This window comes from Pongo abelii, chromosome 1 (genome assembly GCF_028885655.2).
Source record: "Pongo abelii isolate AG06213 chromosome 1, NHGRI_mPonAbe1-v2.0_pri, whole genome shotgun sequence".
NCBI lineage: Eukaryota > Metazoa > Chordata > Mammalia > Primates > Hominidae > Pongo > Pongo abelii.
Window position 1 is genome coordinate 223,843,541 of NC_071985.2, and position 22,265 is coordinate 223,865,805.

The 22,265-nt window shown below is 45.4% G+C and overlaps 1 protein-coding gene across 13 annotated transcripts in view; it reads right to left on the bottom strand.

Annotated features, from left to right (window-relative positions):
• Positions 1 to 526: 526 nt before the first annotated feature.
• KIF1B (kinesin family member 1B) overlaps positions 527 to 22,265 on the bottom strand; it is a 173,883-nt gene continuing 152,144 nt past the window's right edge. For all 13 annotated transcript variants that reach the window (XM_054556598.2, XM_063720047.1, XM_054556605.2 and 10 more), the window contains 10 exons: positions 21,702 to 21,835; positions 20,163 to 20,224; positions 16,691 to 16,836; positions 16,288 to 16,527; positions 13,427 to 13,498; positions 10,915 to 11,036; positions 7,731 to 7,880; positions 7,150 to 7,342; positions 6,825 to 6,943; positions 527 to 5,639 (listed from right to left, as the gene is read on the bottom strand). In XM_054556598.2, the coding sequence (XP_054412573.1) occupies positions 5,597 to 5,639; positions 6,825 to 6,943; positions 7,150 to 7,342; positions 7,731 to 7,880; positions 10,915 to 11,036; positions 13,427 to 13,498; positions 16,288 to 16,527; positions 16,691 to 16,836; positions 20,163 to 20,224; positions 21,702 to 21,835 (1,281 nt within the window). In that variant the 3' untranslated portion in view covers positions 527 to 5,596. The remainder of the gene's footprint in view (positions 5,640 to 6,824; positions 6,944 to 7,149; positions 7,343 to 7,730; positions 7,881 to 10,914; positions 11,037 to 13,426; positions 13,499 to 16,287; positions 16,528 to 16,690; positions 16,837 to 20,162; positions 20,225 to 21,701; positions 21,836 to 22,265) is intronic.

The following is a 22,265-nucleotide window of genomic DNA, read 5'->3' on the forward strand; positions in this document are numbered from 1 at the left end:
CATCTCAAAAAAATAAATAAATAAAAATAAATAATAATAATAATAAAAATACAAAAATTAGCCAGGCATGGTGGCGCACGCCTGTAATCCCAGCTACTCAGGAGGCTGAGGCAGGAAAATCGCTTGAACCCAGGAGGCAGAGGTTGCAGTGACCCGAGATCACATCACTGCACTCCAGCATGGGTGACAGAGCAAGACTGTCTCAAAAAGAAAAAAAAAAAAAAAAAGCCAACACAACACTACAGAATTATTGGAGGGCATACAAGGAGGCTTCAGGAGAAAAACGACAAATCTTCTAGCTAAAATAACCACTTCCATCTTTGGGAGAAAAGTACTTTCAAAGAAACAGCACCATATTAGCTTTCTTGGTTATATAAAAACCACCATTTTGAATATCAGAAAGGAGCACTTAAGCGATGATATTGTGACTTCTGTCTTAGAAAGGTATTATCTTTGCAAATCAAGAAAAGAAATCTTTGTGTAATTACCTTTCAAGGGGTGCAAGAATAAATGCACATCGAGAGCCTTCTGATGCACTGGCTGTACCTTTATTATTTTTACCTCGTTCACTAATAGTTCCGTGATGCAAGGTTACCATACACAGTTAGATAATGTCTGCATTGCACATCTAAGGCTATACAGCAAAAGAATCGGAATTAGTACAAATACAAGAACTATATTTACAGTCTGTATACTCAAGCTCCAAACATCAGATAATATTTACAAAATAAAACATGAAAATGAAAATCCAAAATTAATGTACATTGTTGCTAATGTGCTCAACTCCTTCACTGGGGAGAGATCAGTTTGCAAAGTCTTGGTTCAGAAAGGCCACTTATGCATTATGGGTTTTGTTGTCATGTGTGAGGATGGTGACAAGAGACTTGAAATCTCAACAGACAAGTACTTTAGAGCCACAAAGTCTAAGACAATGCCTTAAATACAAGAAGGCTGATGGACTCCTCAAGTGAACTGATGCCAGAATACGCAGAATGAAAAAAAATGAACTCGAAGACATGAAGAACAACACACAACAGCCACGGTTTGGCAAGAGACCAACCTCAGCTCAGACTTTCCATCTGAGCACAGCCGTTTGGCTATGAGCTTTTTACGTGAATTTTATAGCAACTCTGATTTCTTCCTTTAAATGATTGGAGGCTTTTCAAAGATCTTATGGGGCTCAAATACTAACTTCATAAATGGCCTTTTGAACAACAGCAGCAAATAATCTCTCAGCTGATATTTCAATTTACTAAGGAAGCACAAATTAAAACATTCCTGCTACACAGTCATGGTCTGGCCACACACCGGGGTGAATCACTGACCCTGGTGAACAACTGCAGTGCACACAAGTTAGAGTCCTATGTAAACACATCCAGCAAACCTTCTGGGAGCAGCAGCAAAATGAATCTTTCCTTTTTTTTTGAGACGGAGTCCTGCTGTGTCACCCAGGCTGGAGTGCAATGGTGCAGTCTCAACTCACTGCACCTCCACCTCCCAGGTTCAAGCTATTCTCCTGCCTCAGCCTCCCAAGTAGCTGGGACTATAGGCACACGCCACCACGCCTGGCTACTTTTTGTATTTTTAGTAGAGACGGGGTTTCACCAGGTTGGCCAGGCTGGTCTCGAACTCCTGACCTCAGGTGATCCACCTGCCTTGGCCTCCCAATGTGCTGGGATTATAGGTGTGAGCCACCGCACCCGGCTGAATCTTTTCTTTTTAAGGGGCAGGTTAACAATCACATTTTAAAAAGGGAACCAAAAGGAAAACTGAAAGACCCAAGTCAAACAAGCCCTGATACTGTCCATTGGAACCCGAGCGGGACACAGCATGAGAGAAATGCAGAAAGAGTACCGATGAGTGTGCACGCTGGAGAATCCTTTCTCTCCAATCCACTGTGCAAGTAAGTATAGCTGGATAAATATACATAGACCTGACAAAATTAAATATCCCTGTAAATTAGACAATAAGCAGCAGGCAACAAAGTCTTTGCTTTGGAATATGTGCCAGGAAAAGTCATCTTATTTTTAGATCCCAAGAGACAGTTCACAATGACTTAGTTCCTTCATCTGAAATGAGCTGAAAAATCCATAAAAAATAGGAGCAGTTGTCTGAAGTCTATGTGACTGAAGGGAAAAAAATATATCAAATAATAGTGGTTTCTTAGTTGGGAAACTCACTCCATTGCCCCTTGCCGTCAGCACGTTTAACAACGAGCTGGGGCTCAGGTGCCCGGCCACTGCCACAAGCAGCCCTTGCCTGTGCTCCTGACTAGTGCATGGGCTGGCTGGCCCTGCACAGTCCTGGCCTGAGCGCTGACTGACTCCCAGGAGGGCACACAGACACAGAGCGGGTCTGAGCACTGATTTGGGGCTGGTAGTGAGGCCATATTTTGCTTTGATGGGAGAAAGGAGGATGAGAGAGAGAGAGGAGGAGGTGATTAGTTTTAACTAGCACTTATTTCTCTGAATTTGCCTAAGAATTCTCTTTCCTGCCTTTTAAATTTTTTGCTTATTTAAAGGCGTGCTTTAAAAAAATAAATAAAGGTGGTTTCCTTAAGGGCTATGTTTCTTAACTTTCCCGCCACAACAGCAACAATTAGAGCCTCATAAACAGTTCCTGCCACAAATCTTCTCTCACAGCTTCACAGTGGGGATGGTTCTGTCGGGCAAGGGAGCACCCACCCTGGACGTGCTGGGGGCCAGCAGAGGCTGTCTGCACCTGCCAGCCACAGCAGGGGCGCCCCAGAAGGTGAAGAGCACGCAGGACACGACCACTCTGCTCCCTCTGGCTCCCTAAGAGGCCTTCTTATCCAGGCATGCTATGAACAGACAGTCCAGTTTGGCCTGTTCTAATGTCTGACACTTCCAAAGCAAAGACTTTCCAAACCAGTTTCGTATGAGTTAGAAGAAAAACAAAAGTCATTTCAGTGTATCACATAATTTCACTCTCTCTCAGGCTTCCCACCGTCCTGTGTCACAGACATGGATCCTCTGTCACACTTTGTAACAGCAGCATCAATGACTTAATTTTAAAAGTGACCTTCAAATTCCATCTTCATTTCCCTGAAATTAGATTTGATTCCAGTCCAGGCAGCCATCTCTAAGCACCGACAGATCCTGCTGGTTTGAATAGAACCAGAAGGGCATATTGTGTCCATCAGACAATGAAACTTCTAACTACATTAGAAAATCTTACATACCACTTAGAAAACAAATAACTTCACAGTTAGTGACCTATGTTTTAACAGGAAGAAGAAAGTTAAAAAAAAAAATCCGCCATAGAGTTTCCACTGGTCACTTTTCAGGTACAGATGCAGCCTGTGATTCTATCCTTTCCTTTCTCTCTCCGTGATTCACTTTTCCTCCTCTTCATAATGCAGTGATAAGGAGCAAAGCTGGGAGACCTGTTCTTCAGAGATGAGCCCAACCAGGAAGTGAGAAACAAGGGTGTGGACGATGACACAAGTCTCCCTAGCAACAACTCTGCAGAGGCGCGCGAGCCCCTGGCCTTTGCTGCATGAAGCGGGAAGTCATCCAGCTGCCTATCGCCTGAGAGTCAGCAACCTCAAGGCCGAGGACCTCACCAAGTGGGAGTGAGCAGATACTTTCCTGAATGCCTGAGCGATGGTGAAACAGAGACGTCTGAGCAAGGGAAGTAAAGGATGGTGTAAAACAATCCCAAGACAACTGGCAAAGCAACCGAAGTCACTGGAGGCTTTCTTTTTCCCCTCTCATCCTGGAAAACTTACTGGCAGCTGAAAGAGACAGACTTATCTTCTCTGATGATCTCAGAAGCCAGATGACCTGGTCTGTCAGAAGGAAAGAAGACTGTCCACAGTGAGCTTCCTCCTTTCTCCCTGGGCAGTGTTTCCACACCAGATGGAGAGGAGCAGGGAACACGCAACAAAGCCTGGGGCCCGGGCTCCCTGGATGCTCATCCGTGCCCCTAGGCATATTGTGTTCTGTTTGGAGTAGTGGTCGTGGTTAGTTTTAATCCTGGGATCCAGAAAGCAAAGCCTGCCACATTTGCTTATTTATGAGTATAGAGAGCCTCACTGAAAGCATCTTCAACCTGATAAGCATCAATGAAAACAACTGCTGGATTCAGAGGGAGACTTCCAAGTTTATGCCTGAAAGCTACATTTCTTTGATCAAAGGGAGCTGGAACAACCACAAGGTCACTACTCAGCATTATTATTATTTTTTTTTTTCTGAGACAGAGTCTTGCTCTGTCACCCAGGCTGGAGTGCAATAGCGCGATCTTGACTCACTGCAACCTCTGCCTCCTGGGTTCAAGCAGTTCTCCTGCCTCAGACTCCCAAGTAGCTGGAATTACAGGCATGTGCCACCATACCCGACTAATTTTGTATTTTTAGTAGAGACGGGGTTTCATCACATTGGCCAGGCTGGTCTTGAACTCCTGACCTCGTGATCTGCCCGCCTCGGCCTCCCAAAGTGCTTGGATTACAGGTGTGAGCCACTGTGCCCGGCCTACCCAGCATTATCTTAATCATAACTATGACCATCAAGTTTATCACCAGAAAGTGAAACACTCCCGCCTTGTGGAACATTTGTGTATGACATGGCACTAATTCCAACTGTACCACCACCATCACTAATGCCAAAAACGGAACTGAGACACTCCTAGAAAAGAGCTTCCCTCCCAACAGAGAAAAAACAGTGGGCAGGAATCCTGCTGTGAGGAGCTACAAGCATCCCACCGCCTGCCGCTGTCACGGCCCACGGCCAAACCCTGGGGTCCCCTGAAGTCCACCAGAAGCATCCTTGGCATTTCCCTTCACCAAGGTCAAGAGCAGCCACTGTCCCAGGCCCACTGAAAAGGCCTCTCGTCTCATCTCTACCAGTAAATAAAAATTCCATAATTATGCCCTAAAAAGCCCCAACTTTGACTCAGAATATAACTGTTCCAGTTCTATGCTCACCACCACCTTTTCCCTGAATGGAAATGCAGGCATTAGCCATGGCAAAAAGAGACAGAGGGGAAAAAAGATTAGTTTTTTCCTCTCAGGTTCTAAAAAGGCCAGATGTCTCCTCCCTTAGTCTCTAAGCCACCCAAGAAAAATTAAAGTGATATCACAAACTGAGAAAAGAAAAAAAAAGTATGTTGTCTTGAAAAACATACTTGGTTTTTCAAGGTGCCTGGTGACAGCAGCACAGACATCAGAGGTGGTCATGATGGGGACCTATCATACAAAAGGAAGCCAAAGTACACCCACAATCATTTGGAGATTCACCAGATCCCCTCAGAGTTTTTGTGTTTTTGTGTGTGTGTGTGTGTGTGTGTGTGTGTGTGTGTGTGTGTGTGTGTGTGTGTGTGTGTGTGTGTGTTTAAAAACATTTTTTCCTTTTGTTAGGCCACATGCTACTAACAAGATTCTCAGCACAAGAAAAAAGAAGAGTACAGAGCAATGGAGATGGGGAATGGGAGAGCTAGAAAAGTGCTGGACAAGGAGGGAGAAGTAGTTAAGCCACAGGATCACATACAAGAGTCACCGTCAAGAATCACAAAGAGAAATGAGAGGTAACGCTTTCTTTATCTCTCGAAGGCGAGTGAGGGCACTCGGCAGAGTCACTTAGTATTTCGACTGGCTCGGGCATCTGCGGGAAAGCTTTGACCTATGGGGGACAAACAGGGAGGTAGGATTAGAAGTCTGGGTACAAGTGTTGTCCCCTCACAGTCCTCTCCCTCTGAGGCTCCCTCCTGGAGCATCTTCCTATTTGGCACCGCAGGCCTTGTCCTCTAAGCCGTCTACTCTGGGACCCTGTGACACAAGCCCTCAGAACCTGAGGCTTAATCACAGGGCTGGAGGTTGGGAGACCATTAAGGTTCTCACTGTCCTCCCTTTAATCTCTCCCCTGAGCCCCATCTGCAGACCTCTTGAGAACAAAAAGACAAACAAGGAAAATAATTGGTGCACATTTGTGACCAGAGTCTCCCTGGTGCTTCAGAACATGACAATGTCTTACAAGATGCAGAGGCCTCATTACCACCCCACAACCAATTTACACTCCTGTCCTTCCTCTCTTTTACATTTATTTTGAAAAATACTTCCTTTCAAGCCAGATGTGGTGGCTCACGCTTGTAATCCCAGCACTTTGGGAGGCCGAGGAGGGTGGATCACCTGAGGTCAGGAGTTCAAGACCAGCCTGGCCAACATGGTGAAACCCCATCTCTACTAAAAATTAAAAAAAAAAAAAATTAGCTGGGTGTGGTGGCGGACACCTGTAATCCTAGCTACTCGGGAGGCTGAGGTAGGAGAATGGCTTGAACCCGGGAGGTGGAGGTTGCAGTGAGCCAATATCGTGCCACTGCACTCCAGCCTGGGCCACACAAGAGCGAAACTCCATCTCAAAAAAAAAAAAAAAAAACCACAAAGAAAACAAAAAAAAAAAAGAAAAATTCTTCCTTTCCTATTTATCCTGATATTCCTGAAGCCAAAAGCCAAAGAGAGAAAGAAAACACAGAACAACTTCTAGGCTGGGTGCAGTGGCTCACACCTATAATCCCAGCACTTTGGGAGGCTGAGGTGGGTGGATTACTTGAGGTCAGGAGTTTGAGACCAGCCTGGCCATTGTGGTAAAACCCCGTCTCTACAAAAAATACAAAAATTAGCCAGGCATGGTGGCACATGCCTGTAGTCTCAGCTACTGGGGAGGCTGAGTCAGGAGAATCGCTTGAACCAGGGGGCGGAGGTTGCAGTGAGCCAAGACCAAGCCACTGCACTTCAGGGAGAAAGAGTGAGACTCCGTCTCAAAAACAACAACAACAAAAAAACAAACAAATAAAAAACAACTTCTTACCGTATTGTGCCAGCGAGAAGTGGGTTGAAGGCATACAACCAGTCGTTCATGTCTTTGTCATTGAGGGCCTGCAAAAGGACCCCACGGTGCTTTGTGCAGACAGCAAAGGTGTTTGGTGTCTGAAAGAAAAATGCAGGTAGACAAGAAAGTTACTACAGAAACAGCAATGGGGACTGCCTTACCATATTCCCAAGCCATATAGCACTCACAAAGGAGTTCAAAACCAGAGAGAAAGGGGAAATTTCACACCACATAACAGAGAGTGCAGAACTCAAAAGGGAAGGGCACATGTGGCAATAAGAAACCAAGGCAGGGCAGGACAGACCTTCACCATGGCCTGCTGGTCCTCGCTGTACTCCACCTGTGCTGTGGACAGGTTAATGATTCCACGCTCCACAGGGTCTTTGTCACTGTTATAGATGAAGACATAAGGCCGACGGACGACAACAAAATGTTTAGCCCAGTTACTGTAAAGAGGCTCCTTGAAATGAAGGTATCCTTTCTTAGAGACCACTGAGCTAAAAACGACAATATGACAAAAGTTAGTTTCTCACAAAAAGAAAATAATCGTGCTGAGGACCATCAAAATACGCCACACCTAGGCCAAGTCCTTAGATTTGATGAAACAGGCAAATGACCTATTTGGCCTAGAATCTTATCTGCCAAAGTAATACAGCAAAAGCGAAACCATGCCATGGCAACATGCTGCGCCAGGGTGCAGATGCATCATGAGACCCAGCTGGAGAAACCCAGGCCGGCCCTCTCACCCCAGACTCAACTTGCATCAGACTACAGTACAGATTGCATCAGACTACAGTACAGACCTCACAGGGAAGAGCTGGCCAGTCACTTCTTCTTGTGGATTTGTTTTTTATAGCTGGCATTCCTGCTCATTATAGTACTCACCCTGGTCTAATTTCTTCAATATCTGGAACAAGATTGAGAAATTCGTTTTTTCCTGCTCGGGCCAAATAGGGCGTTTCCACAGCTGGGACAATCTGAAACTGTTCAAATTCTGGGCAGGGACTAGAGGCCCGGGAATTGGCTTCTGGGGTCCTTTAAAATAGAGAGATTAGAAAGAAAAGGGTAACAAGAGCATCAGTTATGATCAAGGCATACTGAGTACCGTTTCACTGGGAGGAACACAATGCCCCTCCCTAAACTCTAGCTGCAAACTTGAGTTGCAGAGAGCTCAGCTGAGGAGACAGGCTGGCTTCAGAAAGTTAACTCTGAATTCAACTGGTGTCATCCTTCTGAAGTTATGAAAGGAAATTGATCATTGATGGCCACTGGGTCACATAGTCTCTCTGCCTATATTAAAGCCCTCTGAACACATTATCTGGAATATGAACTCTATTCCTTTATATGTTTCTTTTTAGTCCCATGGCCACACCAAAAGCGATGTTTCTCAAAGTGTGCCCCCAGCCAGCAGCATCAGCTTCACCTGGGAAACTGTTCAAAAACTCAAATTTTTAGACTCCAAGCCAGACCTACGGAATGAGAAGCTCTGGGTGGGGTTGAGCCATGGGGGCTTCAACAAGCCTCCCAGGGAATGATGATGTACACTGAAGTCTCAGAGGCCCACTGCCTTAGAAAATGGCAGAAAAAGCAAACAAATGGGAAGACCCAGGGTTCCTGAACGGCTGTGCAGAGTAGACCTGCACCACTGACCTGGACCTGGACCAGCCCTCATGATTATTGTGTGAGAAATAAATTCCCATACTCTGTATTGTTAGGTATCTTTGTAGAGCAACATAGCATTGTATCTCACTAAATCTAAAAAGCCCATTTTAACTTTTTTTTATACTTCATTCTTTTTTTTTTTGAAATCGAGTTGGCCGGGTGCAGTGGCTCACACCTGTAATCCCAGCACTTTGGGAGGCCGAGGTGGGCAGATCACCTGAGGTCAGGAGTTTGAGACCAGCCTGACCAACATGGCGAAACGCCGTCTCTACTAAAAATACAAAAATTAGCTGGGCGTGGTGGCAGGCCCCTGTAATCCCAGCTACCCAGGAGGCTGAGGCACGAGAATTGCTTGAACCCGGGAGACAGAGGTTGCAGCACTCCAGCCTGGGCGACAGAGTGAAACTCTGTCTCAAAAAAAAAAAAAAAGGCTGGGCGCAGTGGCTCATGCCTGTAATCCCAGCACTGTGGGAGGCTGAGGCTGGAAGATCATGAGGTCAGGAGACTGAGACCATCCTGGCTAACACAGTGAAACCCCATCTCTATTAAAAATACAAAAAATTAGCTGGGTGTGGCTGGGTGCGGTGGCTCACGCCTGTAATCCCAGCACTTTCGGAGGCCGAGGCGGGTGGATCACGAGGTCAGCAGTTCGAGACTAGCCTGACCAAAATGGTGAAACCTCATCTCTACTAAAAATACAAAAAAAAATAGCTGGGCATGCTGGCAGGCGCCTTGTAATCCCAGCTACTTTGGAGGCTGAGGCAGGAGAATCACTTGAAACTGGAAGGCGGAGGTTGCAGTGAGCCAAGATTGCGCCACTGCACTCTGGCCTGGGCAACGAGAGCAAAACTCTGTCTCAAAAGTAAATAAATAAATAAAATAAAATAAAAAATTAGCTGGGTGTGGTGGTGGGCACCTGTAGTCCCAGCTACTCGGGAGGCTGAAGCAGGAGAATGGTGTGAACCTGGGAGGCGGAGGTTGCAGTGAGCCGAGATTGTGCCGCTGCACACCAGCTTGGGTGACAGAGCGAGACAAGTCTCGCTCACTGCAAGCTCTGCCTCCCAGATTCAACCAATCTTCCTGCCTCAGTCTCCCCAGTAGCTGGGATTACAGGTACATGCCCCTATGCCTGGCTGATTTCTTGCTCTGTCACCCAGGCTGGAGTGCAATGGTACAACCATGGCTCACTGCAGCCTCAACCTCCCGGGCTCAAGCAATCCTCCCACCTGAGCCTCCTGAGTAGCTGGAACCACAGGCACATGCCATCATGTCCAACTATTTTATTTATTTTTTGTAGAGATGGGGGTCTCCCTATGTTGCCCAGGCTGGTCTCGAACTTGTGGGCTGAAGCAATCCTCCCACCTCAGCCCCCGAAAGTGCTGGGATTACAGGTATAAGCCACTGCACTCAGCCACCATTTCTTAAATTGGGATTCATTTTATAATTGATGGCATGCTTAAGTTAGTTGTCAGTGCTTTTTCTTCTTTTCTTAGTGGCACAGAATAGTCCCTACAGTCTGTGGCATCCTAAATTTAATGGAATTACCTGGTTGTGTTATTTTCTCCAGCCGCCTTTGCCTGTGTCAGTGTTGGTACAGTGAGATAGACAGGTGGATGATAACCAGGTGAGCATAACTGATGGAGATGCACAAGAGGGTATGTTGCAAAGAACGGATTACGATGATGAATCATGGACTCTAGACTAAATCTGTCTTTTTCTTTCTTTTTTTTTTAGGGACAGGGTCTTGCTCTGTCGCCCAGGGTGGAATGCAGTGGTGCAATAATAAAACCTCACTGCAACCTTGAACTCCTGGATTCAAGCGATCCTCCCACTTCAGCCTCCCGAGTAGCTGGGACCACAGGCACAGACCACCACGCCTGGCTATCTTATTTATTTTTTTGTAGAGACGGCATATCACTATGTTGCCCAGCCTGGTCTCGAACTCCCAGCCTCAAGCAATCCTCCTGCCTTGGCATCCCAAAGTGCTGGGAGCCACCTCACCTGGCCTTGTCTTTATTTTTCTTACCTACATAATTTGCTGTGGAATCAAAATATTTTTTTCCAAAACAGTTTCAAAATATTTTTCCCAAGATAGCACTTCCTATGTCTGGTATTATGACTGGGGAGACAAGCAGGGGTAGGAATGGAGGACAAAACTAGCAGAAAGGGATGAAGAAGACAGTCATGATGAGGTGATGATGCAGAAGGTTAGTAAGCTATGATGTGAAGAGATGCCAGTAGCTAGCACCTCTCCAGTCACTGTGATAGCCAAAAAGGCTCCCACACATTTCCAAATGCTGCCTAGGGGGAAGGTGCTGCCTTCAGTCAAGAACCATTGAGCTAGAGGAAGGTTGACATTTACCTTCGTTCTTAGATTGACTTCTCTCAGTGAAATCTGGGTACTTACTTCTGATCCAGAGAGTTGCTCCTAGAGTCTACCAGAGAGGGACAGGTGGAGGAGGGAGTGAGGGTGGCACTGCTGAAACTGGACTCAGAGGGATCCCGTCCAATTGGAGAGATATCAGACAACTGGAAGCAAACCGAACACTACAAGTTACATTCAGCTGCCTCTACAATAACAATAGGGAGTTTCAACAACCAGCGCCTCACTTTGATACATCTTGTTTTAGAAGGTCATTTAAGAAAACAAGCCTATACATACAATTATTATTTATCAATAAATAAATACATAGATAAAATTTTAAGAGACAAGGCCTTGCTCTATTGTCCAGGCTGGAGGGCAGTGATGCAATCCTAGCTTCCTGTGGCCTCCAACTCCTGGGCTCCAGCGATCCTCCTGTGCCCTGGCTTCCTGAGTACCTGGGATTACAAGCGTGTACCACCACAACTGGCGAAAATATTTTCAAAAAAGAAAAAACACAAGCCTACAAATATTTTACAGCCTAAGTGCCACACTAAGAATCAAGACATTTATAAAAGGGGCAAGGTTGGTTTTTTAATGTTCCAACTGCCCTCCTGCATTATTATTATTGTTATTATTATTATTTTCTTTTTCGAGATAAGGTCTTGCTATGTCTACCAGGCTGGAGTGCAGTGGTGCGATGTTGGCTCACTGTAGCCTCAGCCTCCAGGACTCAAGTGATCCTCCCATCTCAGCTTCCTGAGTAGCTGGGACTACAGGTGCACACCACCACACTCAACTAATTTTTGTATTTTTTTGTGGAGATGGGGTTTTTGTCATGTTGCCCAGGCTGGTCTTGAACTCTTGGCCTCAAGAGATCCATCGACCTTGACCTCCCAAGCAGGCAGGATTACAGATGTGAGCCACTGTCACTGGCCTCTCCTGCATTATCTTTATTTATTTATTTATTTTTGGAGAGACAAAGTCTCGCTCTGTCACCCAGACTGGAGTGCAGTGGTGCGATCTTGGCTAACTGCAAACTCCACCTCCTAGGTTCAAGCAATTCTGCCACAGCCTCCTGAGTAGCTGGGATTACAGGCATGTGCCACCATGCCTGGCCCATTATTTTGGTTTTTTTTGTTTTTTGTTTTTTTTTCTTTTTGAGGCGGAGTTTCACTCTTGTTGCCCAGGCTGGAGTACAATGGCGCGATCTTGGCTCACCGCAACCTCCACCTCCCGGGTTCAAGCGATTCTCCTGCCTCAGCCTCCTGAGTAGCTGGTACTACAGGCATGTGCCACCACACCCGGCTAATTTTGTATTTTTAGTAGAGATGGGGTTTCTCCATGTTGGTCAGGCTGGTCGCAAACTCCCGACCTCAGGTGATCTGCCCGCCTTGGCCTCCCAAAGTGTTAGCATTACAGGCATGAGCCACTGCAGCCGGCCCCCCGGTCCATTATTATTAAGAGACAAAAAAATACTGTCACACAGGTTGGGGTGCAATGGCACAATCATACCTCACTGTAGCCTCAAACTCCTGGGCTCAGGCAATCCCGCCTTGGCCTCCTGAGTAGCTAGGCCTATAGGTGTGTCCACCACATTTGGCTAATTTTTCAAAAATTTTTTTGTAGAGATAGGGTATTTGTGCTATATTGCCCAGGCTGGTCTCAACCTATTGGCCTCAAGCGATCCTCTCATCTTGGCCTCCCAAAGTGCTGGGATTACAGGTATGCGCCACCACACCCAGCCCCTGAATTAATATGAGTGGTATTACAGTGGTGCGCCTTCCATGTACTAGGCATTGTTCTAATAATATGGCAGAGGATCTGCCTCCCTGGAGCTTAAGACAGACAATAAACCACTCAACAAACACTTTAAAAAGCATCAGGTAGTAATTAGTGCTATAGCAAAAAATAAAGCAGGAAAGAGGGGTGGGTAGAAAGTTTCAGACAGCTGTCAGATTTATTATCAGGTGTTAACAGAGTCCACTCACAGGAGGTGATAATGGAGTAGAAAAATGAAAGAGGTAAGGGAGCCAACCATGACAATACCTGGAGAAAGGCAATTCCAGGCAAAGAAATAGTAGGTGTGCAAAGACCCCAAGGCAGGAATGAGCCGGGAGGGTTTAAGGTCAAGCTGACTAGAATTGAGTGAATAACACAGAAATTCTCTGAAGTGTTTACTTCACTCTTTGTTGAAGTCAATAAAACTTTATGCCACCAGGAATCTCAGGGTTTCCTTGTACCCTGGCATAGAATAACATACCATCTCCCTATAGAATATTCTCCTCCAAAGGAGTCATGAAAAAGCCAAAATGTTTCCCATCTGGTAATCACTCTAAGAGACACAAAGGAGTATTTTTATCTTCAGAAGTCAGTGTTCGGACTCTGAAAAATTAGAATGAATACCAGAGCAGTATGTCATAAATTTTCAAATACAATGCTATGCCCATGACAAGTTGCTTAAAAGCAGCAAAAACCAGGAATAGGTAATCTGGGCTGCTGTGGAGAAATCAGTTAAAAACACACTAGCTAAAAATTATACAGTCAATGTGCTCACCTTACAGTCACTGATGCTGCCGTGCACCTGGCTGAATTCTCTGTTGAAAGTGTGGGTGAGAAGTTGCAGGCACTAAAGAAGAGAAAGAGAAGTGCAAGCTGAACATAAAATGTCAACAGCCAGGAGCCTCAGGATAGCTGACCACGTGGAGGCTCCTGAAGGGCTGAGTTCCCGGGGAGGGCATGGAAGCTCCACATCTCCTCTCCCTATGCATTCGTCCATCTGCTGTTCATTGGTCTCCTTTGCACTGTCCTTTCTAATAAACCAGTAAATTTAAAAACAAACAAACAAAAACCTCAATGACTAAATGAAGCCCTGGATACAAGGCAGGAGGCGAAATAACATGTCCTAAACTCACAGTGCAGCTCTGATGTTGCCCATACAGCTCTAGAAATTAGAACTAAGTATATAGCAAGGGAAGTTCTATGTATGTCTAATAAAGATAAAGCAAGTGGCTTAAAAAAGCCTTTCTCAAGATTACCAAAGTGAATTACTAAAAACACCATGGTTTTGGCTGGGTGTGATGGCTCATGCCTGTAATCCCAGCACTTTGGGAGGATGAGGCAGGTGGATCACGAGGTCAGGAGATCGACATCATCCTGGCCAACATGGTGAAACCCCATCACTACTAAAAATACAAAAATTAGCTGAGCATCATGGTGGGCACCTATAATCCCAGCTACTCGGAAGGCTGAGGAAAGAGAATCACTTGAACCCAGGAAGTGGAGGTTGCAGTGAGCCGAGATCATACCACTGCACTCTAGCCTGGCAGTAGAGTAAGACTCCATCCCCTCTCCAAAAAAAAAAAAAAAAAAAAAACACACCTACAAAAAATGAGCTGGGCATGGTGGTGCACACCTGTAATCCCAGCTACTCAGGAGGCTGAGGCAGAAGAACTGCTTGAACCTGGGAGGTGAAGGCTGCAGTGAGCTGAGATCGTGCCACTGCACTCCAGCGTGGGCCACAGAGCAAGACTCCATCTCAAAAAAAAAAAAAAAAAATTTAATAAAGATAAAAATAAAAAATAAAAACACCATAGTGATCTCTCGACCTCACAATCTGCCCGCCTCAGCCTCCCAAAGTGCTGGGATTACAGGCGTGCGCCACCGCACCCGGCCACCTCTGCCTTCTTTAAAAAGCTTTTATCTGGCTGGGCGTCCACACACTCGTAATCCTAGCATTTTGGGAGGCTGAGGCGGGTGGATCACCTGAGGTCGGGAGTTCAAGACCAGCCTGGCCAACATGGTGAAACTCCGCCTCTACTAAAAATAAAAAAATTAGCCAGGTGTAGTGGCACATGCCTCTGTACTCCAAGCTACTTGGGAGGCTGAGGAAGGAGAATCGCTTGAACCTGGGAAGCGGAGGTTGCAGTGAGCCGAGATCACGCCACTGCATCCCAGCCTGTGTGAAAGGAGTGAGACTCCATCTCAAAAAAAAAAAAATTTTAAAAAGCTTTTATCACTTCTCATGGGATTACTGTAATAAAGATAAAGAATTCTCCCTTCCTCAGCGTATCTCTTCACCATCAATCCATTCTCTTTATTGCCTGCCAGATAAATATATTTTTTTTTTTTGAGACGGCGTCTCACTCTGTTGCCCAGGCTGCAGTGCAGTGGCACGATCTCAGTTCACTGCAACCTCCGCCTCCCGGGTTCAAGCGATTCTCCTGCCTCAGCCTCCTTAGTAGCTGGGACTACACGTGCATGCCACCATGTTCGGCTAGTTTTTGTATTTTTAGTATACACGGGGTTTCACCATGTTGGCCAGGATGGTCTCGATCTCCTGACCTTGTGATCCACCCGCCTTGGCCTCTCAAAGTGGTGGGATTACAAGCGTGAGCCACCGAGCCTGGCCAGAAATCTTTCTAAAACACAAATACCTGTTTAAAATATTTCTGCCTTGCTCCCATCATCCACTATAAACTCTTCAGTGCAGTATACAAGATTCTTCACTCCACACCTCCTGTTCCAGTCCCACGTGAACTCCCCAAGACTGATCATGCAGGACACCGCTGCCTCCCTCCCGATCAGGCGGGACACCGCTGCCTCCCTCCCAATCAGGCGCGACACCGCTGCCTCCCTCCCGATCTCGCGGGACACCGCTGCCTCCCTCCTGCGCATCCTTCCAAGGTCAGCTCATGAGCTCCCCACTACAGACACTTCTCCTCTGACTCCTATAGCATTTGAAACACACACCTCTATTATATGCTTGTGACCTAATATTCTGTAACCTTTATATTTTTTAATTTTTAAATTTTTTATTATTTTATTTTATTTTTTTAGATGGAGTGTCACTCTGTCACTCAGGCTGGAGTGCAGTGGAGCTATCTCAGCTCACTGCAATCTCCGCCTCCCGTGTTCAAGCAATTCTCCTGCCTCAGCCTCCTGAGTAGCTGGGATTACAGGCACCCACCACCACACCTGGCTAATTTTTGTATTTTTAGTAGAGACAGGGTTTCACCATGTTGGCCAGGCTGGTCTCAAACTCCAGACCTCAGGTAATCCACCTGCCTCAGCCCTGCAAAGTGCTGGGATTACAGGCATGAGCCACCATGCCTGGCCTAATTTTTGTTTTGGTAGAGACAAGGTCTCACTATGTTAGCCTAGGCTTGTCTTTAACTCCTGGGCTCAAGCAATCCCTTTGCTTCAGCCTCCCAAAGTGGTGGGATAACAGGCATGAGGCACTGTGCCTGGCCCTGTAAGCTTATTGAGGGTAGGAACTGCATCTTTTTATTTCTACATTCACAGTATTATCATAGGCCTTCAAACACCTCGAACAAAGGTGATGAAAATGAATAAACTGAGAGGCTAGTTTGTAGAGCCTTGTGGGAAGACGTTCAACAAAGAGGAAGGGATTCACACCTTGGTAGCCAGCTCTTTCTCTCGGTCCACCAGGCTTTCGATGTCTGCTGAATCGTAGCCACTGCTCTCGCTGGGTGTGATGGCGCTTTCAAAGGTGGTGGTTGAGATCTGAGAGGAGATACTGGTGGAGGTGCTGAGGGTCCCACTGCTGAGGCTGGGGGATAACGAGTCGCTCAGGGATTTGGGGATGCTGTCACCAAGTCTCTCACGCAGCAGCAAAAAGTGGCGGGTTTTTTCCACCTGAGAAGATCAATACTACTGCTATAGCAAACACAAAGCTCGTTAAGACCTCAGGAGAGAAAAGTGAAAAGCTATGATCACATGCAGCAGAGGGGAGGAAGACTGATACTTTGGCAATCTTGTCCAAGAGTTCTTGCATCTGAGCAACCCTGCCCCTGGATACCTCATGTAGGAGCTCCAGCTTCTCCAGCTCCCACTGGTGCTCAAGGATGAGGCTATCTCCACGGGGCCGCCAGCCTGCTAAGTTCTCTTCTCCCCGCACATATGCCACTGATGTATCTAAGATTTTTCTTCTCCTTCTCTGCATGCCTAAGACAAAAGGAAACAAGTTTTTGTTTCAGAAAAAAATTCAATTCTAAGTTTAGGTCAAAACGAATTAATAATTCTTTTTTTTTTTTTTTTTTTTTTTGAGACAGAGTCTTGCTCTGTTGCCCAGGCTGGAGAGCAGTGGAACAATCTCACCTCACTGCAAGCTCTGCCTCCCGGGTTCACGCCATTCTCCTGCCTCAGCCTCCCCAGTAGCTGGGACTACAGGCGCCCGCCACCACGCCTGGCTAATTTTTTGTATTTTTAGTAGAGACGGGGTTTCACCGTGTTAGCCAGGATGGTCTCAATCTCCTGACCTCGTGATCCGCCCGCCTCAGCCTCCCAAAGTGCTGGGATTACAGGCGTGAGCCACTGCGCTTGGCCACAAATTAATAATTCTTATACGTAGCAAACTAAGACAGTTTGGTCTCAAGATATATGGGATTTTATTTAAATACCAAAGCAACTGAACGTTTTTAAAAACTGAGTTTTACATTATTTGATAATTATGAAGACTGGGATACAATTTAAGAAAATGATAAAATTATGATGTTAGGTGAAAATGGAGAAATATTAAATAGTCCATAATAATCTATACACTATGGGGCCGGGCATGATGGCTCATGCCTGTAATCCCAGCACTTTGGGAGGCCGAGGTGGGCTATCACCTGAGGTCAGGAGTTCCAGACCAGCCTGGCCAACATACTGAAACCCCATCTCTACTAAAAATACAAAAATTAGCCGGGCGTGGTGGTGGGTGCTTGCAAACCCACCTACTCAGGAGGCTGAGGCAGGAGAATCGCTTGAACCTGGGAGGCAGAGGTTGCAGTGAGCCAAGATGGCGCCACTGCACTCCAGCCTGGGCGACAGAGCAAGATTCCGTCTTAAAAAAAAAAAAAAAAAAAAGTCTATATACAATGATTGCAAATAAATAAAAATATACCTAGATGAAACAAGGGGGAAGGCCAGGCACAGTGGCTCATGCTGTAATCTCAGCACTTTGGGAGGCCAAGGTAGGAGAACCACTTGAGCCCAGGAGTTCAAGACCAGCCTGGGCAACATAGTAAGACCCTGTCTCTACCAAAAATTTAAAAATTGGCCAGGTGTAGTGGCATGAGCCCAGGAGTTGGAGGCTGCAGTGAGCTCTGATCACACCACAGCACTCCAGCCTGGGCAACAGTAAGATCCTGTACCTAGGCTGGGCACGGTGGCTCACGCCTGTAATCCCAGCACTTTGGGAGGCCAAGGCGAGTGGATCACGAGGTCAGGAGATCGAGACCATCCTGGCCAACACGGTGAAACCCCGCCTCTACTAAAAATACAAAAAAAATTAGCCGGGCGTGGTGGCAGGTGCCTGCAGTCCCAGCTACTCGGGAGGTTGAGGCAGGAGAATGGCATGAACCCGGGAGGCGGAGCTTGCAGTGAGCCGAGATAGCGCCACTGCACTCCAGCCTGGGCGACAGAGCGAGACTCTATCTCAACAACAACAACAAAAAAGATCCTGTCCCTAAAAATAAAAATTTTAAAAAAGACAGAAGGGAACACACACACATACACACACTCAGTAGCTCACTGGCTGACAGATGACAGAGAGCTTTAGCCTCTATTACTTCCTGTTAATTTTTTTTAGTATTATGCTGGTTTTACATATTAAATACATGAATTTATATTAATTTAAAAAATTCCTCAAGGAACTATCTGGATATTATAATAATTAGGTGCTACTACTTGGATTCATACTCAAAGTCTTCTTTACTTATCTAAGTCTTGCCTGTGGGCCCTGACTTGTTTTCCATGTATATTCTGTAAAATGACTCAAACTCACATTAATCAAATGCTATTAGAAAACCTTAAGTTTTGTTCATGTTTCAGTTTACAAACACAGAAATGCTAAGTGCTGCTTAACTCCGCCTAACTAGAGGAACAACAGCAGTTTAAAAATACATTAAAAAGAATACAGAACAAATCTGACTTAATAATTTGATTTTTTTTTCTTTTTTTTTGAGACTGAGTCTCACTCTGTCAGCTAGGCTGCAGTGCAGTGGCACAATCTCGGCTCACTGTAACCTCTGCCTCCCAGGTTCAAGCAATTCTCATGCCTCAGCCTCCTGAGTAGCTGGGATTACAGGCATGCGCCACCACACCTGGCTAATTTTTGTATTTTTGGTAGAAAGGGGGGTTTCACCATGTTGGTCAGGCTGCTCTTGAACTCCTGGACTCAGGTGATCCACCCGCCTTGGCCTCCCAAAGTGCTGGGATTATAGGTGTGAGCCACTGTGCATGGCCAATAATTTGACTTTCTAAAACATGGGAAATTTAAATTGCAGTCTGATAGCATCTATAAAGTTATACTGCTAAGTCATCTTTGGGCTAAAGTGGGGAGAGAAATGATTATGAAGTTTTCTAAACCAAATTCATTCTAATTCACATGAATTTTTTTTTTTTTTTTGAGACAGAGTCTCGCTCTGTCACCCAGGCTGGAGCGCAGTGGCACAAACTTGGCTCACTGCAACCTCCGCCTCCTGGGTTCAAGTGATTCTTCTGCCTCAGCCTCCTGAGTAGCTGGGACCACAGGTGCATGCCACCATGCCCGGCTAATTTTTGTATTTTTAGGAGAGACAGGGTTTCACCATATTGGCCAGGCTGGTCTCAAACTCCTGACCTCATGATCTGCCCACCTCAGCCTCCCAAAGTGTTGGGATTACAGGCATGAGCCACTGGGCCCAGCCCACATGAATTTTTTAACTCCAATTTTACTCATAGCCTAGTGATATTGTGATACAATTTTAATACAATTGTACATCATAAACCAAACAATGTTGCAACTCTGAAAAAGGTAACTCCTACCACCCCTCCTCAACCAAACTGGCTTGTAAAACACACATGGTTTCTAAAAGGTTTTATATCTATCCTACTTGGGTAGACTCTCCAGTTTTTAAATACAGTATATTTTTTATTTACTTTTTTTTTTTTTTTTTGAGATGGAGTCTCACTCTGTTGCCCAGGCAGGCTGGAATGCAGTGGCACAACCTCGGCTCACTGCAACCTCTGCCTCCTGGGTTCAAGCAAATCTCCTGCCTCAGCCTCCCAAGTAGCTAGGACTACAGGTGCATGCCACCACACCCGGCTAATTCTTGTATTTTTAGTAGAGACAGGGTTTCACCATGTTGGCCAGGCTGGTCTCAAACTCCTGACCGCAGGTGATCCACCCACCTTGGCCTCCCAAAGTGCTGGGATTACAGGTGTGTGCCACCGTGCCCAGCCTAAATACAGGATACTTGAAACATACACAAAGATAACTATCACCTCCTCAATCCACAAGAGCTTACCTGGACTACCTGTGTCTGACATTTTGCATAAGCTGAGTTCGTAAATGCCAGTGACTCGATTCCTATTTGAAGAAAATAAAACAATTGTTTAATCTCTTACAGCACAAAAACAGGAAAATTTCAATCTCTGCTACTTAAAATAGTGTCTTCTCTGCAGGGACTCAAATATAATTACAGGCATTTCTTATTTGTCACCGCTCTTTTCTTATTTTGAACTTAAGTAGCATACCTTTTCCTAGGGAATCTGCTTTCATCTCAATTTTATTTTTTTAGAGATAGGGTTTCCCTGTGTCACCCAGGCTGGAGTGCAGTGATGCAATCACAACTCACTGCAGCCTCGAACTCCTGGACTAATGTGATCCTTCTGCCTCAGCCTCCTGAGTAGTTGTGACTTCAGGCATGCACCACTATACCCGGTTAATTTTTAAATTTTTTTGTAGAGATAAGGGTCTCACTATGTTGCCCAGGCTGGTCTTGAACCCCTGGCCTCAAGTGATCCTTCCACCTTGGCATCAAAAAGTGCTGAGATTATAAGCATCAAAAAGTGCTGAGATTATAGGCATAAGCCACCACACCCTACCTCATCTCTATCTTTTAAACACTTTATTTCAATAGGGTGAATAAAATTGAATGATAAACTAGAAAATTTAAAATATAAATGTGAAAACTAAAAATTTGTCCTTTCTTACTATAAGAGAGACAATATGAGAGAAACAATGACTAGAATGAAATGATAATCAACAACTTCTGGGGACTGTGAGTAGTAGGAGGTATAATATCTTCTATTGTATTAGTAACACTTATTTTTAAGCTGGGCGGTGATACACAGGTATTCATTGAATTGTTTCTTTTTTTTTTCCTTTTTCTTTCTTTTCTTTTTTTTTAATTTTGAGACAGGGTCTCACTGTTTCACCCAGGCTGGAGTGCAGTGGCTCTATCACGGCTCACTGCAACCTCAACCTCCCAAGCTCAAGTGATCCTCCCACCTCAGCCTCCTGAGTAGCTGGGACTACAGGCGTGTGCCACCACACCTGGGTAATTTTAAAATTTTCTGTGGAGATGGGGTCTGTGTTGCCCAGGCTGGTCTCAAACTCCTAGGCTTAAGCAATTTTCTGTCCTCAGCCTCCCAACGTGCTGGGATTACAGACATGAGCCACTGTGTCTGGCCTTCACTGTATTATTCCTGACATATTTTGTATGCCTTAAATATGCATAACAAATCTTAAAAAAAGAAAATTTCAATGGTACTCTGTTAGAAATAATAATGATGACATTTAAAAGTCTTTGCAAATTTAGTCTTTGCAAAATTGTTTTAGACGTGTTCACAATGGAATCTTCCTTCCTTCCCTCATAACTCATCCATCCATCAACATTTTATTAAATGTCAGCATGCAAGTCAGTACATTCCAGGTGTCAGTTACCAAAATGGTTCATAAACTGTAAACTAACCGTGAGACAGTAAGCCAAGAATACTTAAGGACTAATGATTCTGTTGTACTGAACAAACAAACTGGAAGCTAACTTGTGTGAAAAACTTACGAATCTGGTGACTTTGAGTAGCCACTGCCAAAGAGGCTACGCAGAGAGCGTGGTGGTGAGATCTTGGCATCTCGGGAGTAGAAGACCATGCACACATCCTTGGTGATGACAGCCGGCTGGATGCAATGATCCAGCTGAAAGCAGACAGGGTAGGTGTTGATGAAGTGCAGGCAGAGTACTGTGACTAGAGTCTATACACGAACGTATTTGGAAAGCTAGTCCCAGTTGTGAGAACTGAAGGATTTCAGCTCCACCAATTATTTCAACAGCCACCCAATGGATAATATGTGCAAGAGTAGGTAGTACTCCTTAGAGATGCACTTATTTTTATCTGAGGTAAATGTTGTTTCTCCTGATAGGTGAGGAAACTGAGGCAAAGAGAGTTTCTCCAAGGACATAGAGGAAGTACGTGGCAGCACAGGGATTTGAACCGACAGGCTGGGTCTTGGGTCCGGGCTATTAACCACTATTACACTCTGTCCACAACTACAAAAACAAGAGGTGACATTTTCTTAAAAATCACACATTCTTCAAACAATGGTGATTAGGCTACTAAAGCTGAAG